General features: G+C 40.3%; 1 protein-coding gene across 8 annotated transcripts in view; it reads left to right on the forward strand.

Annotated features, from left to right (window-relative positions):
- DAAM1 (dishevelled associated activator of morphogenesis 1) overlaps nt 1-10,499 on the forward strand; it is a 161,650-nt gene extending 151,151 nt beyond the window's left edge. For all 8 annotated transcript variants that reach the window (XM_001497278.7, XM_001497257.7, XM_023627822.2 and 5 more), the window contains 4 exons: nt 878-938; nt 3,365-3,496; nt 6,566-6,736; nt 7,819-10,499. In XM_001497278.7, the coding sequence (XP_001497328.1) occupies nt 878-938; nt 3,365-3,496; nt 6,566-6,736; nt 7,819-8,028 (574 nt within the window). In that variant the 3' untranslated portion in view covers nt 8,029-10,499. The remainder of the gene's footprint in view (nt 1-877; nt 939-3,364; nt 3,497-6,565; nt 6,737-7,818) is intronic.
- The last annotated feature ends 4,068 nt before the right edge of the window (nt 10,500-14,567 follow it).

Raw genomic sequence — 14,567 nt, forward strand, 5'->3', positions numbered from 1 at the left:
CTTTCACCACAAACTTCACACCGCTTTTCAGAGACTGAGGAACCGACAGTTTTCCTTGTGTTCATCCCTCCCCCTTTTGGCCCCCCCACCTTTTTTTAAACACATTTAAACTGCATCTTTTTGCAATGAATTTGAAAAATGTGATGAGCAGGCTAATTTTTTCCCTCTTTTTGTAGAATTTGGTAGAAATGTACCATATAAGGCATAAAATTAAAATGTTAAAGTAAATGAAATATTGGTGAATTTGTTTACATTTGAATTATCTGCAAGAATTAAGTTTTAATCTCTAATGTTTAAAAGCCATCACATATAAAGCATTATGAGAGAAGCCCAGGACACTTTCTCTATTAAAAAAAAAAGCAATGGAAATGAAAACTAGTTAGTACAACTTTAAGAAAAATCATTCTTAGTTGAAATTTAAGACATCACCTTGTATTATTCATGGTACCAGAGCTTTAGCGAATAGCAGAGCACTGAGTATGAAGGGCACAGCGTGAGTGTGATTGTGGATAAGCCGGTTTCCTTTCCTTGTTCAAAGGGAACCACGTACAGCAAGGAATTTATTTCCATATATAGTAATTTGCTTAAGTGAGATTTTTGTGAGATTGAAACATGAAATATTTTTGTCCAGATGGGAGATATTTCTATTCTGCTATTTTTAACCTATAAAATATACCTGCTGGCTGTGGAAAACAAAAAACCTAATTCCATAAGTTCAAAACGTTGTTGTCTTTCTGTGAGATCTGAACATTGAAGGGAATTTTAGACATTTCAAATAAACAAGTGTGGACTGCCAAGCATGAAATATTTAAACATATCATATATTTAATAGGTATCAGTCACATGTTGGTTACTAAAATGTTGTTATTTACAACAGCATGACTGAGCTGGACAAAGAGATAAATACATTGAGAAGTGGCCTGAAAGCAGTAGAGACGGTGAGTTTTGTTTCTTTCCTAATTCCCAGTCTTTGCACCATCCCTAGTGCTGGCGATGTCCAGAAGAGGAGTCGCCAGTTGTTTTGGCATGTGGTATGCCCCGGGGGAAACGTTTATTAAGAAAAAAGCAAAGGTAGGCTGAATTTAGCCTGATGACTCAATTGCGGGCAGGAGAACGTCACGGAGGGGTCTCTGGAGCAGGAGCTGGGAAACTGGACCCAGAATTCCACCCATTTCCTACCTGCGAGGCAGAACTCACTAAAGTGGACTGGCCTAGGTGATCCTCAAGGACCTGTGGCTGAGAAGGAGGGTGGAGTAAGCTTAGGTATGTAGAAGGGAGGTCATCCGAGGTTGTACGAGACAAGCTCTGCCCAGGCCTCAGTGGAAGGAAAGTGGGTCAGGCAGCCAGAGGCAGAGGAGTCTGTGGAATTAAACCTGACTGTGCAGGCACAGTGCCACGTGGGTATTGCACAAATGCCGCCAGCAGTAAGGAGGCAGGTCAGGGGATGAGAAACCTCGCTCAGGAGAGTGGACATAGCTCTGATCTGGCACTTAGTGAAGGAGACTGGTTCCCAGCAGCTTGCGAAGGTGCCCTTCTCTTAAATATCTTTCAGATCATTTATCAGTTATGCCCTGAGGACCCTCCTTTTCTTTTTTTATTGCAAAACTATGCCATAGAAAGTAGTTAATCTCATTAAAGACACACCTCTAATAAAAATCACAATTGTAATGTCTAATCTTTTCTGTTTGTTTTTAATAAACTAAGGAGCATGTAAGGTTTTATTTCTTTCCTTTTTGGAGGGGAAGGAGAGGGGCTGTTTAAAAAGAAAATGAGATGAACTAATTGAGTGAAGTCTTTTTCTCCCAGTCCCAGCGGGCCGAGAGACTGGGAGTGAGCATGTAGGACGGTCCTCGGCTTTCAGAGGCCAGACTGGATCAGGGCAGTTTGGGACGAGGCTAGTTTTATAGCCTTCACTCTGTTGCCATTTCCTGCCAGTGGAAGGCTTTCTTGAGACTAGCCTGGCAGTTGTGACAGCCCTAAAGCCTGATAATGGATGCTCTGACCCTTGAGTCCGAGCCCGTTGACAGCAAGCATGAGAGGGGGCTCAAGGAAATTATGTGTTTGGGGTTTATTAAAGGTAGTTTTGCTGAAATCTCTCCATCCCCGGGGGCGTGTACGCTGTAACACATTCTTCATAGGAAAGGGGAGCTTAAGTGTCAAGCTGTAGCCTTGGGAGGAAATGTTGGGTGGCAGACCTTGGCCTATCTAAATATTCATGTCTCCTAATTGTGCTTTGCACAAATTGATTAAAAGTACTAGAACTGTGACTATTTCTTCCAATCAGAGCAAGCTCCATAATTTATAAGCATTTCCACTTCTGTTATTTCATTTGATTCTTATGCTGACGTGGATCTGCCCTCTTACGAGTGCAGAAACTGAGACCCAGGACTCTTGTCATAGATAAGTCAGTGGTGGAGCTGAATCAGCACCCGTAGCCTGGGACCTGTACACTCCCGCTTGTTGGTACCTCTGCCAAAGTGGGTGCCAAAGAAAACAGAGAGATCCAGATTAAGTCAGTTGGTACACAGCATAGTTGTTGCTGAAATTCTGGAGTCACACAGGCTGGAGTTCAAACTCGGGCTCTATCACATATCAGCTACTCGACTTTGAGCAAAGAATTTAATCCCGCTCGACTTCAATTTATATCTCTGTAAAATGGGGATAATAATGTTTCACTTATAGAGGTATTGTGGGATTAAATAAGAAAGTGCCTGCGGCAATGGTTGAAATTAATTATTGAAGTTAGATTTGAATAATATGTATGTTCATCACCATGGTAATGGAGAATGTGGATAATTAACAAGACACTAATACTCCTACCTGCCTGTTCACAAAAACCAAATGGTGTGGACAAGAAGAAAAATGGCAGACAATTATGATGCCAAATGTTACAGTTGAAATTCTCCTGATCCAGATAGCATGGTGTAGGAAGTAAGTAGACTTGGCCAAGAGGGAAAGAAGGAATAATCAGGAAAACAGAATTCTGAGCACAGAATATCAACAGATTTTCTTGCTTTCAGTCACACACTCTTTGAATCCAGTTTGCTCTCCATTATTTGTTTAACGTCTATTAATTTTCTCCAAATGTGAATCTGCTGACTTCTACAGCTGGCGTAAGAAATCACACTGATAAAGTACTCAGATGATTGGTGGAGTTGCCGTTCGCAGATGCGTGTATGCACATGGGCATGGCTCTGGCACAGTGGGCGGAAGGGCAGGGGAGCTAGAGTATCACACAGTGTTTCAGAGCAGGCTTTGATGTGTTTGCCATTCTGACTTACTAAATTTGAGGCATATGGAAAATGAGACAAGGTGTGTCTGCATTTGAAGCCTATGTTGACGTTACCCACTTCCTGTGTTTAAGGAGCTGGAATATCAGAAGTCTCAGCCTCTGCAGCCTGGAGATAAGTTTGTGTCTGTCGTCAGCCAGTTCATCACAGTAGCCAGCTTCAGCTTCTCTGATGTCGAAGATCTTCTAGCAGAAGCTAAAGACCTGGTAAATTGCCCTCTTGCACACTGAGTGTTGTTTGACAGGGCTGGTACTTTCAGATGTTATACTATAAGTATATTGTCATTTCTAGGACTGTGATCAATTGAGACACACCTTTTTTGTATAACTGGCCTATGCTGCCTTTAGGTTAGCAAGATCTTGCAATATCCGAATGGTTAAAACCAGTAAATACTTTGACAATTGTCTCTTGGTTGATATTGGATCAAAATACTTATCTCTGGAAACCAGAAAAGAGTAGGTTATGAAAAGCAGAGGTAGATGAAATCTGCAGTCAGGTGTGACCAAGGCCCTGTGCCTGGGGACCTGTGAGTAATATGTTCTCCTGAGGCAGGGACCTGAGAGGACAGAATACTCCCTCTTGAAATCTCCAGCAGAACTTACTCAATGAGATGCACTTTGACTCATAGCTTCATTGCAAGAGGCATATATATATATTTTTAAGACATTTCTTTTTGTGACTTTTGCTATTTCAAAATTTTGTTTTCTTACAAAGGAAAAATTTTTGTTGGCTAATAACCAAGACCTTAAATCCCCCTGGCTCTCCTCTCCCTCCCTCCCTCCCTCCCTCTCTCTCTCTCTCTCTCTCTCTCTCTCTCTCCCTCTCCCCCTCTCTCCCTCTCTCCCTCTCTCCCTCTCTCCCTCTCTCCCTCTCTCTGTCTCTAATTTTTCCATGGTCACTTGTTGAGTTATAGATATGGATGATTGTGTGTGTAAGTCTACACACACTGTGGTTTAAGTTCCGAAGTAGACTGTGTGGAGATACATTTGCTAGTCTGCACCTTAAACCCCACCTCCAACATTATTAAATCAACTAGCAGATGATATATGCTCAGATGACTGCTGTTAGAGTTCTAGCCTCTGATATCCATGATTGAAATCAGTCAGCAGCCTCCACTGGGGTAGCCCCGCCACGTCTTGTGTACGCCACACCACTTGGAGTATACACTCCGGAAAGGAAGGGACCACTTCCCAAACTAGGCAATATAGTACTTATTTCCTCAAGGGGTCGAACATTTTTATAACAATCAACTGGATAATTTTTGATTTAAAAACACACACACCCACCAAACCTCCTTTTTTTATCTTAGTTTGAGAACTTCAGTCTGGGACTAGTTTTCGTCAGATTTCTAAGAGTAGAATATACATGACTTCATCATCACTAGAATTCCTAGATAAAAAGATCATTCAGGATGGCTTGGAGTGTGTGAACTTGAATGTTTTAGAAACTCAATTTTAGGCTGTCTGTTGCTGTTTTGTTTATAGCAGACCTTTTAGAAATTAGCTTATAAAACCATGAAGCTAGCTAGAGTGCTGTATGTGGCGTGTGAAAAATGTTATATTTTTCTCTAAAGAGCGCTAGTTTCTAATAGAATATTTCCAAATAAGTAAAACATTGAGAACAGCTCCTCAGCAAAGAAAAAGATGGTAAAAGAACGTATTTATTATCTATATAAAGATATGAAATAATTATAAAATGTTGTATGTATACACACAGACACATATACACACACAACATAATCAAAAATTGTTTTATTTAAGAATAAATATTGAGGAGGAATTGGATGAAAGTAGTCAAAAGGTTCAAACTTCCAGTTAGAAGATTGATAAGTCCTGGGGATGTAATGTATGATATGGTGACTATAGTTAACACTGCTGGATGCTATATTTGAAAATTGTTAACAGAGTAGACCCAACAGTTCTCATTGCAAGGAAAAAAACCCATTTTTTTTTTTTTGTATCTATATGAGATGATGGATATTAACTTGTTGTGGAATCACTTTACAATATATATGTCAAGTCATTATGCTGTACATCTTAAACTTATGCAGTGCTGTATGTCAATTATATCTCAATAAAACTGGGGGAGAGGGGGCCAAAAAAATAAAAGGGAATCAATACTGAAAATATCTCCTTTAGGTAGATAATATTACTTGAAATATCAGAAAAACTTAATATAATAAAGGCAGGTAATGCAAGAAAAATAAAAGCAATTAGCAACTTTTGGGTTGGGGGACTGCATACACATGTCACAGGCTAAACCTGAAGAAAATTAAAGATCTGGAAAATTTTAAGTAGTTGGTTAGGCATAGAGAATGAGAATTCATTTGACTTTGAAGCTAGAAATACCATCCTTAGTGGCTTAGGAATAACAGCATTAGATCATTAGATCCTTAGAGAAGGAAGAAAAATTCTAACAAGCCGTCTGACCTGCACTGAACATAATTTGGATAGTCATAATAATACTAAGACTCCTAAAAGCATGCGGTCTCAGGTTATGAAGGTAATTGCCGGAAGAACTAGAATTAGCAACAATGAAAACTAAAAAGACTGGAAATACTGTTTTGTTACTATATATAGATATCTATAGATATCTACATATATACACTTTCATTTAACTTTTTAAAATTCTCCCTTAATATTTTACATTTTATCTCTTTTAAAAAGATTTGCATTGAAAGGGGTTCTAAAACAAAGGATTTGGAATAAAATTGTATTCTTAGTCATAAATTTTGGGTTGCATTAATGATTCCATAATCAGTTATTGTTTCCTAATTAAGGCTCAGGAAGTATCATAACACCAGCATTATTTATAATTAGGAAAAGCATCTAGGAAGCACGGGATCCCATTTGCTTTTGATATTAACCATATGGCACCAATAAATGATATTAAACTACTTGAAAGAAAAGTTGAAAGTGCAAGTCTCCGTGCCCCTTTAGAGTTGCTATTACCTTTATGTCTTGAGTGCTCTGCGCCACGATATTTTGCTTTTTTGTTTTTACTGCTGTTTAGTTAATAAAAAGTCATGGTAGGTGATCATGGATGTTAAGCTGAAATGAGGTGGACAAGAATGAATGGTTTCAAATGTGGAGGAGTATTACATTTTTGACTTTAGCAGTGATTGATAGACATGTTCAGCAGCCAAAGATAAATACAGGCTCACTAAAATCCAGCAAGTCATATGTGACTCAATTTGACCTTTGGTCATTCTACAGAGCTTTGATTATGGAATTCTCTTGGAACACTGAACTCCCTAAAACCTTCTTTTTTTCCAGTTTACTAAAGCAGTGAAACACTTTGGGGAAGAGGCTGGCAAAATACAGCCAGATGAGTTCTTTGGCATTTTTGATCAGTTTCTTCAAGCTGTGTCAGAAGCCAAACAAGAGAACGAAAACATGAGAAAGAAGAAGGAGGAGGAAGAGCGCCGAGCTCGCATGGAAGCTCAGGTGAGAGAGGGGTAATCAGCCAACTCCACCTCCTGCAAGTTCTCTTGCTGCAACTCCGTGGTTTTTAGACAGCATTCCGAGGTGCTGGCGAGAAGGAGGGCATCGAAGAACTCTCTAGAATACTGCTGGGAGTTTAAATTGGTATAAAGTTTCTCTTGGACAATTTGGCAGTAGATGTCCAAAGCCTGAAAAAATATACCCACATCCTTTGATCTGGAATTCCATTTCCTAGAAATGATTCTAAAGAAATAATCATAAATTTGCACAAAGAGAGCAGCAATCTTTATAATAGCCCCGAGCTGGTAACAACCTAAATGTTTACAAACCGGGCATTAGTTCTAAATGATGTAAGAGCTACATAATGGAATATACAGTCATGTCTTCAAACAATATTTGCTGATGCAAGAAAGTTTACAAAATGATTTCTCTATGATAGCTCTCTTTTTTTTTATTTTGGTAAAATAGGTGTTAATACAGAAAATAATGGTGGTGGGATGTACCCCCAAAAGGTTCACAATGGTTATCCTTGATGTAGAATAAAGGATGATTTTCCCCTTTTGTTTACCTGAATTATCTAAATTTTCTATAATGTATGTGTATTACTTGCCTTCAGTAATGGTAACTCTCTCGTAGCAGGTTCCAGGCATCCAGAGTAGATACAGGCTGAGCCTTTGATGTAGGGAGAGTGGCCTGATGAGCGTTCCTTGTAGTCTTTCTATGCCATCAAAGAAACCAATATTTGAGTCCATTTAATAGTGATAACTTTCTCATTCCATTATAGAAGTATGAATTGCCCCAACTGCTCTTTTTTTTTAACTCGAATATCATGGGGATCACCTAGATGCTGGATGGTTACAGTCTAATCACAAGGTAGTGATCCTTTTTCTTCCTTGTTCGTTGCTTCTACAGTGAGACCTCATGTCCCAGTTACCCCTCTCTTGTGACATCCAGGGGCGTTGGCAGCTAAGGATGGACCTGGCTTGGTGTGGCTGAAGCTCTGCCATATTTCACAGAATCCATCTCTACTGCAAACAAAAGACAACATTTTTACACTTCTCTAAGAGGTTGCTTTCTCTTTGCAGCTCAAAGAGCAACGTGAAAGGGAACGTAAAATGAGGAAAGCAAAAGAGAACAGTGAAGAAGGCGGAGAGTTCGATGACCTGGTTTCAGCTTTACGCTCAGGAGAAGTGTTCGACAAAGACCTTTCTAAACTGAAGCGGAATCGCAAGCGCGTTACCAACCAGATGACGGACAGCAGCCGAGAGAGACCAGTCACGAAACTTAATTTCTAATTTTCCTTGAATACTTTTTTAGAAAGCTCATTAGCAGCCCTTTGAAGTGACTAGAACTTTTCATTACACTGCCTTGCAATCCAAACAGTGGCAATTTCTTCTTTCATCTGTGAGAGAATGTGTGAATGTGTGTGTATGTAAATGTATGTGTATATATATTAAAAAAAATGTATATAGAAGTCTGAGTGTTGTCTGAAGACCTATATGTATGGTTAAAAAAAATCTATGTTAATGTATGTGCTCAGAAACCCTTTGTGTATGCATTCATATTGAGTGTGGCTCATTTTCTTCCCCTAAACACCACAACTGTTCAGAAGCACAATACTATCTCCTGAAAGAGATGACAGAGACATTCCCTAGAGTAAAAAGAAAAGCAAAAGCAAAAAAAAAAAGCTTGAGAAATATTTTATAGTTTCCAAGCTTAGTATACTTGGAAATTATTTTCATTGGTAAAACTAGTGTTGGAAAAATATAGATTTAAAATGGTTTTTGATAGTTGACAATGTGATGCTGGTGCATTGCATCAGTATTTGGTCGGACCAGCTTCGAATCTCTGACTTTGGTGTGGGGATGCAGTCTGTAAATGTTTATTGAGAACATCTTGCACACAATCTGAATTATGTAGAATGTCAGAATTTTTTTTTTATATATTTAAAACTTGGACATCAATTCTTTTCCCTAATTTCATCGAGTTCTCTGCCAAGCGCTCTTGATGATTTCTTTACATTGCTTTTGGAAAGAACACTATTTATCTAAATGCAATCCATGCTTTTGTTAAAGAACAAGATTGCCAGAATGTGCTTGTTGTCCTAACAACATAGATATATGAACTAAAAATAAAATTTCCCACCCAAGACCTAAAAGGAGGAATTGTCTGAAGGGTTGAAAGTTATTTAAAAAAATTTTTTATGGGGGTGCCTTTTTTTTTTTTTTGTATTTTCTGTTTTGTAGGACAAGCTGCATCTTCTGTAACTATAGGTCTGGACTAAAGGACACTTAATGAATGCACAAAATGTCAACAGCACTAACAGAGATGCCAAGATCTATTTATCTCTAAGTATGTTTGAAGTGGTTTGCTGTTTATATGTTGTCATTTTAAATTGTGTGTCAGTAAAGCTACCTGTAAAATTTCAGTCCAAAAGATAAAGCTCTCAGGGAGAAATGAATAGAAACAATGAACATTAGAAAATAAAATATAGATGCTTACCATTAACCTACCAACTCTTAATATCCTTAAGTTATATATAAAGAGGACTGTTACTTTCTTTTTTTTTGGCTTTGCTTTATTTATTTGTAGTGGGGGAGGGGGGCTAAGGTTCTCTTTGCTTTCCATCGATCCTGTTGCGGTTGGGTTTCCTGTGGAGAGAGTAGTTTGTCCTGTTGCACTAGAACATTATTTACTCCCTAAATTGAGTTTTTCAGTCAATTAACAAATATTTATTAAAGACCTACTGTGTGCCAGGCATAGTAGGGCTACAGTGGTAAGCAAGACAGAGCCTCTGCCCCAAGGAGCTTATGTTCTAACGGGGATAGTAAGGGGTGGATAGAATACCAATGTGTGCACTGTACAGGAATCGAACTATTTAAAAATAATTATAATGCTTAGCGCAGATAGGTCTGCGCTATGTGAAAGCTGTGAAATAGTGCTCTAAGAGTTGTCAAGAGCTGTGGTTTTACATTTTTTCCCCCTCATTGCAAACTTAGTGACTTTCTACACATTATGTGGAAGTAAGTGACTCTAGCAAATACAACGGTCATAAATACACAGCAGGGTTATGCTGCCCCAACTCCTAGTCCCCAAGGTCTGCAAGTACACCGTGTTAAAGCTGCAGGTGGAGACTGTGCTCAAAAAAGGCATGGAGGTGAGGAGGAGTGGGATGTGCTGACGGATTTGTCTATTCCTTAACTAAAGTGCCTCTATGTATATTCTTCTCTATTTCTAGCAGGAGAAACTTGGTCTGGCTCAGTTTTGAGACTGTACTTTGAAAACGGCTTTGTCTTACAGTTTAAGGAGTGGACAGTAGAAGGAGAGTCACATAAAGGAGCAAGCTTGTGTAGCGTGTCCCTCTTGCCCTTTTTATCCTCATTTTGATGTGGCCATCCTGGTAGGCCTCCTCTGCCATTTCCATTTTTGGTTTCTTTCCCCAAAAGCTGTGTGCAGGTAATTCCATGTGCCATTGTTGGAAAAAACCTACTTTTTAGATTGGTGCTGGTGTAAGTAGCCACTTTTCTCTCTCGGGTGTGTATTTTAAAAGTTTTTTCTTTGTTTTTTTAAATTAATGCCAAAAATAAAAAGCATTATAATTTGTAAACTTAATTATATGTCTTGTATCTTATTAGCTTAGTAGTTGGAACCGCTTAGTCTTTAGGTGCAAGACTGTTGTCATAGTACCGAGAAAAAACTGTTGTGTGTTATGAGACTGTACATTTTTTTAAATAGCAATATGCAATAAAGAGATGAATTCATTGGATGTGTGCATATGCTTTCTATGAGTTATTAAAATAGCATTATCCAACTTCCTTGCACGTAATGGACGGCAGCGTTCCCTCTGCCCGCAGAGTACCCTATGCTGCCTCTTTCTGTAACTCCGCAACTTCTTTGTACACCTCTAGTAAGTATTACAGTTTCGTGGTGGGGCTACTGATGAAGTTATTCAACTGAGGGTGTAGAAAAGAATCTCTGCTCTCTAGAATCAAAACCTTTTTCATTTTGATGCATTTCCTCTTCAAAAATTAATGTATGGTATAGGTCAATATGGGAAGTGTTACCTGTATAGAACAAGGAATGTGTATTTTATCTTCCAAAAATAGGGCTTTCTCTTGGCACCACGTCACTTGGGCTGCCTGGCCGTCCTCAACCCAACCTGAAGTCAAGCTGAAATTGTCCTGGTGGCTGGTAGAGGACCGAAGCCTCTCTGGTCTTTGGCGTGGACTCAGGATGTTCTTAGAATTGCTGGCCATCTTGTTTTCCTCCCGTCGCTGGACACTGCAGAGCGTCCACAGCTACTTTGTTCTCTTACGCTGGCGTTCACATGGGAGAGATCCTTCTGCATGTTACACGAACATTAGATTCCATCCCACAAACTCAACGTACTGCTGTGTTATTTGTACGGTTTGAGTGTGGAGCTACATAAAGAACCATCACAATGCCCTTAGTGTATTGATAGAAATAGGGAAAAACCTGAAAGTTTCAGATCATTACATTTACTTTTATGTCCTCAGTTTCCCCAAAAAAATCACTGAGGAAGATGTGCTTCTGCTGGGAGGGTGAAGCTACTCGATCCTTCCGGGACTTTGCCCCTTTTTTGTAATCTAACATAGGTTTATGTGAGGCAAAAGGATGATCTTTATTAAAATAGTTTGAACACAATTATTCAAAAGACTGAGTTCTGAAAGGGAGGGAGAATTTTTTGTGAGACTTTTTTTTTTACATCAGCTATTTCCTATCAAATGGAAAGCCTAAATTAAGAGTTCTCAAGGTTTAACATCTATTGTATACCATTTGGTTCCATAAACACTGGCTTCGAGAACCATGGACCGTGTATAGAGATTTAAAGGCAGGGTTCTAAGCTGCTTGCATCAGGGTCATTTGTGGACCATCGCTGTGTTACATGCTCATTTTGTCCATGTGGTGTATACATTGGTTTACATCTCTAAATTCCTGTTCCCCTATTAATACAAACTCTACTGATGTCTAAAACCCTGCTGAGTCCATAATTAAGAGATGGCTTAAAAATCTTTAAATTCTTTATCTTGGAGAAAGTTTGGAAGCCCTAGAGGAAAGAATTCCTTGTTTATAAGAATTTTCATGTTTTCCACAGCAAAGACCGGTCAAAACTACTTTTTATGCATTTTGTAGGGAAAACATCAGATCTAACCTTTGGTCTCTTCTCTGATATGCTTTTGTCTACTGCAATCAACTGTATGTTTCCATGGTTTCAAACAAGCAACATGAACACAACATTGCACGCTAGGGGTTTGTGACAATGGAGATCCTTATTTTAATCAAAACTTGTTTTTGCTTTTCACGGGAAAGAGAGTTTCCTAAATATAATTTTCCCAAGTCACTTAAAGCATTTGTTCTCTCTGCTCCTATATAGGCCTGTGGTTCTTTCACTGGGCAGAGAAAGGAGCAGTTCTTTACTGATTTTCATACCATCTCCCACTTCATTTATGCCCATTATGGTCACAGAGAAACATTTCTGTAGCAAAAAATCTGCAGGTCCCCATGCAATGGTGAGCATCTCTTGTTGGTGTCCTTGTTAGTGTCCCCCCACCCTGACTCTGGTGTAGAGAAACTTTCCCAAGTCTGTTGAGATTTGGGGGGGCCACTCTGACTCTCCTAGGATGGGAAGGGTGTCCAGAAAGGAGGTGATTGTGATGCTGAGCAATGACTCACGAAGACCGGCATAGAGGAGAGAAGGAGTTGCCTTCACCAGCTGCTTAAAAAGAGAAGAGTCCCTGTACACATGGCCCAGAAACTTCCCTACCTCAGGTCAAGTTGCCCTCCTCCCTTGCACATACCCCTTTCAGCTTAATTCCCTTTGATGACTTTTTTTTTTTTTTTTGCTTGAGGAAGATTGTCCCTGAGCTAACATCTGCCAATCTTCCTCTATTTTGCATGGGAGATGCCGCCACAGCGTGGCTTGATGAGCAGTGTGTAGGTGTGCTTCCAGGATCCGAACCCTCAAATCCCAAGCCACTGAAATGTAGCACCAGAGCTTAACCACTACACCATCGACCAGCCCCTCCCTTTGATAACTTTTCATGCCCTTTACTTCCCCAGTTTATTCACATCTGGGTATATCTCAAAAAAATGACCCAACAGGGTAGCTTCTCATCATACTTCCCTCTGGACTTCCATTCAGACTGCCACCCTTTGCGACTTCAGCCCAGTCTCTAAAACTTCCCATTCTTAGACCCATAGGACCTTGCTGTCCATTCCAGAGCTCTTGACTGTAGAAGCCAGGGGGCAGAGAAGCAAGGAAGGGCTGGTCACTGGTGAGCTAATCCTGCGTAGGCAGTTCACATTCCAAGCCCTTAGGATTTCCAGTTTAAGACAGTTTCTGCAAGTTGACTGTCATTAGAAGGCTCAGAAGAAGAGCCTGTCCTTCTTCCCTCCCTTTCTTCCTTCTCTCAAATCAGCTTTATTAGTTGCCCCACCATCATAAAGTCCTCGTTATTAGGAATTCTCTTAAAATGCCTTTTGCAGAAAACAGTCCTCTCCTACCACCTTGAAAGTGAGACACTTGACCCTGAGATGCAGCAGCTGCTTAGTGACCTGACGTTTTTATGGCTGGTGAGTTCACACTAAGAGCCTGGCTTTCCACTGTCTGCTAGAGGCCCAGGGTGGAGTGGAGTCGTTCAGGCCCTGTCTCACTGGAGCGCTGCTGGAGGATTAATGCAATGGGGAAAGGAGCCTCCAACACGTGACCTGGAGAAATGCTTGGGGCATTGGCAATTGCCTTTCCCTCACTAGAGTGTGGCAAGAGTGCCCCTGATGACAGCCGGAACTACCTACAGTCATTACGGTGCTCCTCACAGAAGGCTGCTCTCAATTCTTTTGAGCCGACTTCTAAGCAGCACACTAGAACCTGAGAGCTCTGAGTTCCAGAGCTGTCTGTTGCCCTCAGACAGGAGCCGTGCCCTAGGCAAGTCTCCTAAACCCCTTCTTTGGAAGCTGGGCAGAGCAGTTCTAAAACTTCCCTTTGCAGAATTCCTTAGTCCTGCCTCTGAGGCCCCGGGTCCCTGGGTGCTGGGATTTACTGCAGCCAATTTACCAACTAGAATTAAACGGACTTGCTGATTACACACTGTTTATCAGCCGCAGCCCAGAAACCCAGCCTCTGGGTTTCTCATTAACCCATGTTGAGGTGGCGTCCCACATGCCACAACTAAAAGGACCTACAACTAAATATACAACTATGTACTGGGAGGATGTGGGGAGAAAAAGCAGAAAAAAAAAAAGATTGGCAACAGTTGTTAGCTCAGGTGCCAATCTTTAAAAAGAAAAAAAAAAAAGAGGCTCATTCTAGGGTTTTCTTTTGTTTTGCCAGCTCACTGCAGTAACAGTGATCATCAGGGCTGCACCAAAACCACGTGCATTGATTCAGTCATAAAACGTATATCATTAACATGGCTTTCCCTGCAGAGGTTGTGGCGACCTAGGAAATACGGTTGGAAGAGGAGGAAGGAACAAATCAAACTAAATGGATGGGCCCACTGCTCTCTTCACTGGAGTGGCCACAGCTGGAGTGCCGTGTTCTCACAGATTCCGCATTTTAAAAGCGACACCAATGAACGAAAGTGCATCCCAATAAAGAGGTTTAAAACTGACTCTAAACCACCTACTGACAGGAAACTTTTAGCCTGCAAAGTGAACTACGAAGGAGATATGACAGCTGGCCTCAAAGGTTTGAAGACTTACCCCAATCTCACCAGAAGGCACAGCTACAACCAACGGGTGAAAGACACCAACAAATTGATTTCATTTTTTCTAGCCTGTAGAGAACTTTCAAACTCCTTTAACTAACGAGCAG

Source organism: Equus caballus, chromosome 24 (assembly GCF_041296265.1).
Source record: "Equus caballus isolate H_3958 breed thoroughbred chromosome 24, TB-T2T, whole genome shotgun sequence".
In the NCBI taxonomy this organism is placed as follows: Eukaryota; Metazoa; Chordata; class Mammalia; order Perissodactyla; family Equidae; genus Equus; species Equus caballus.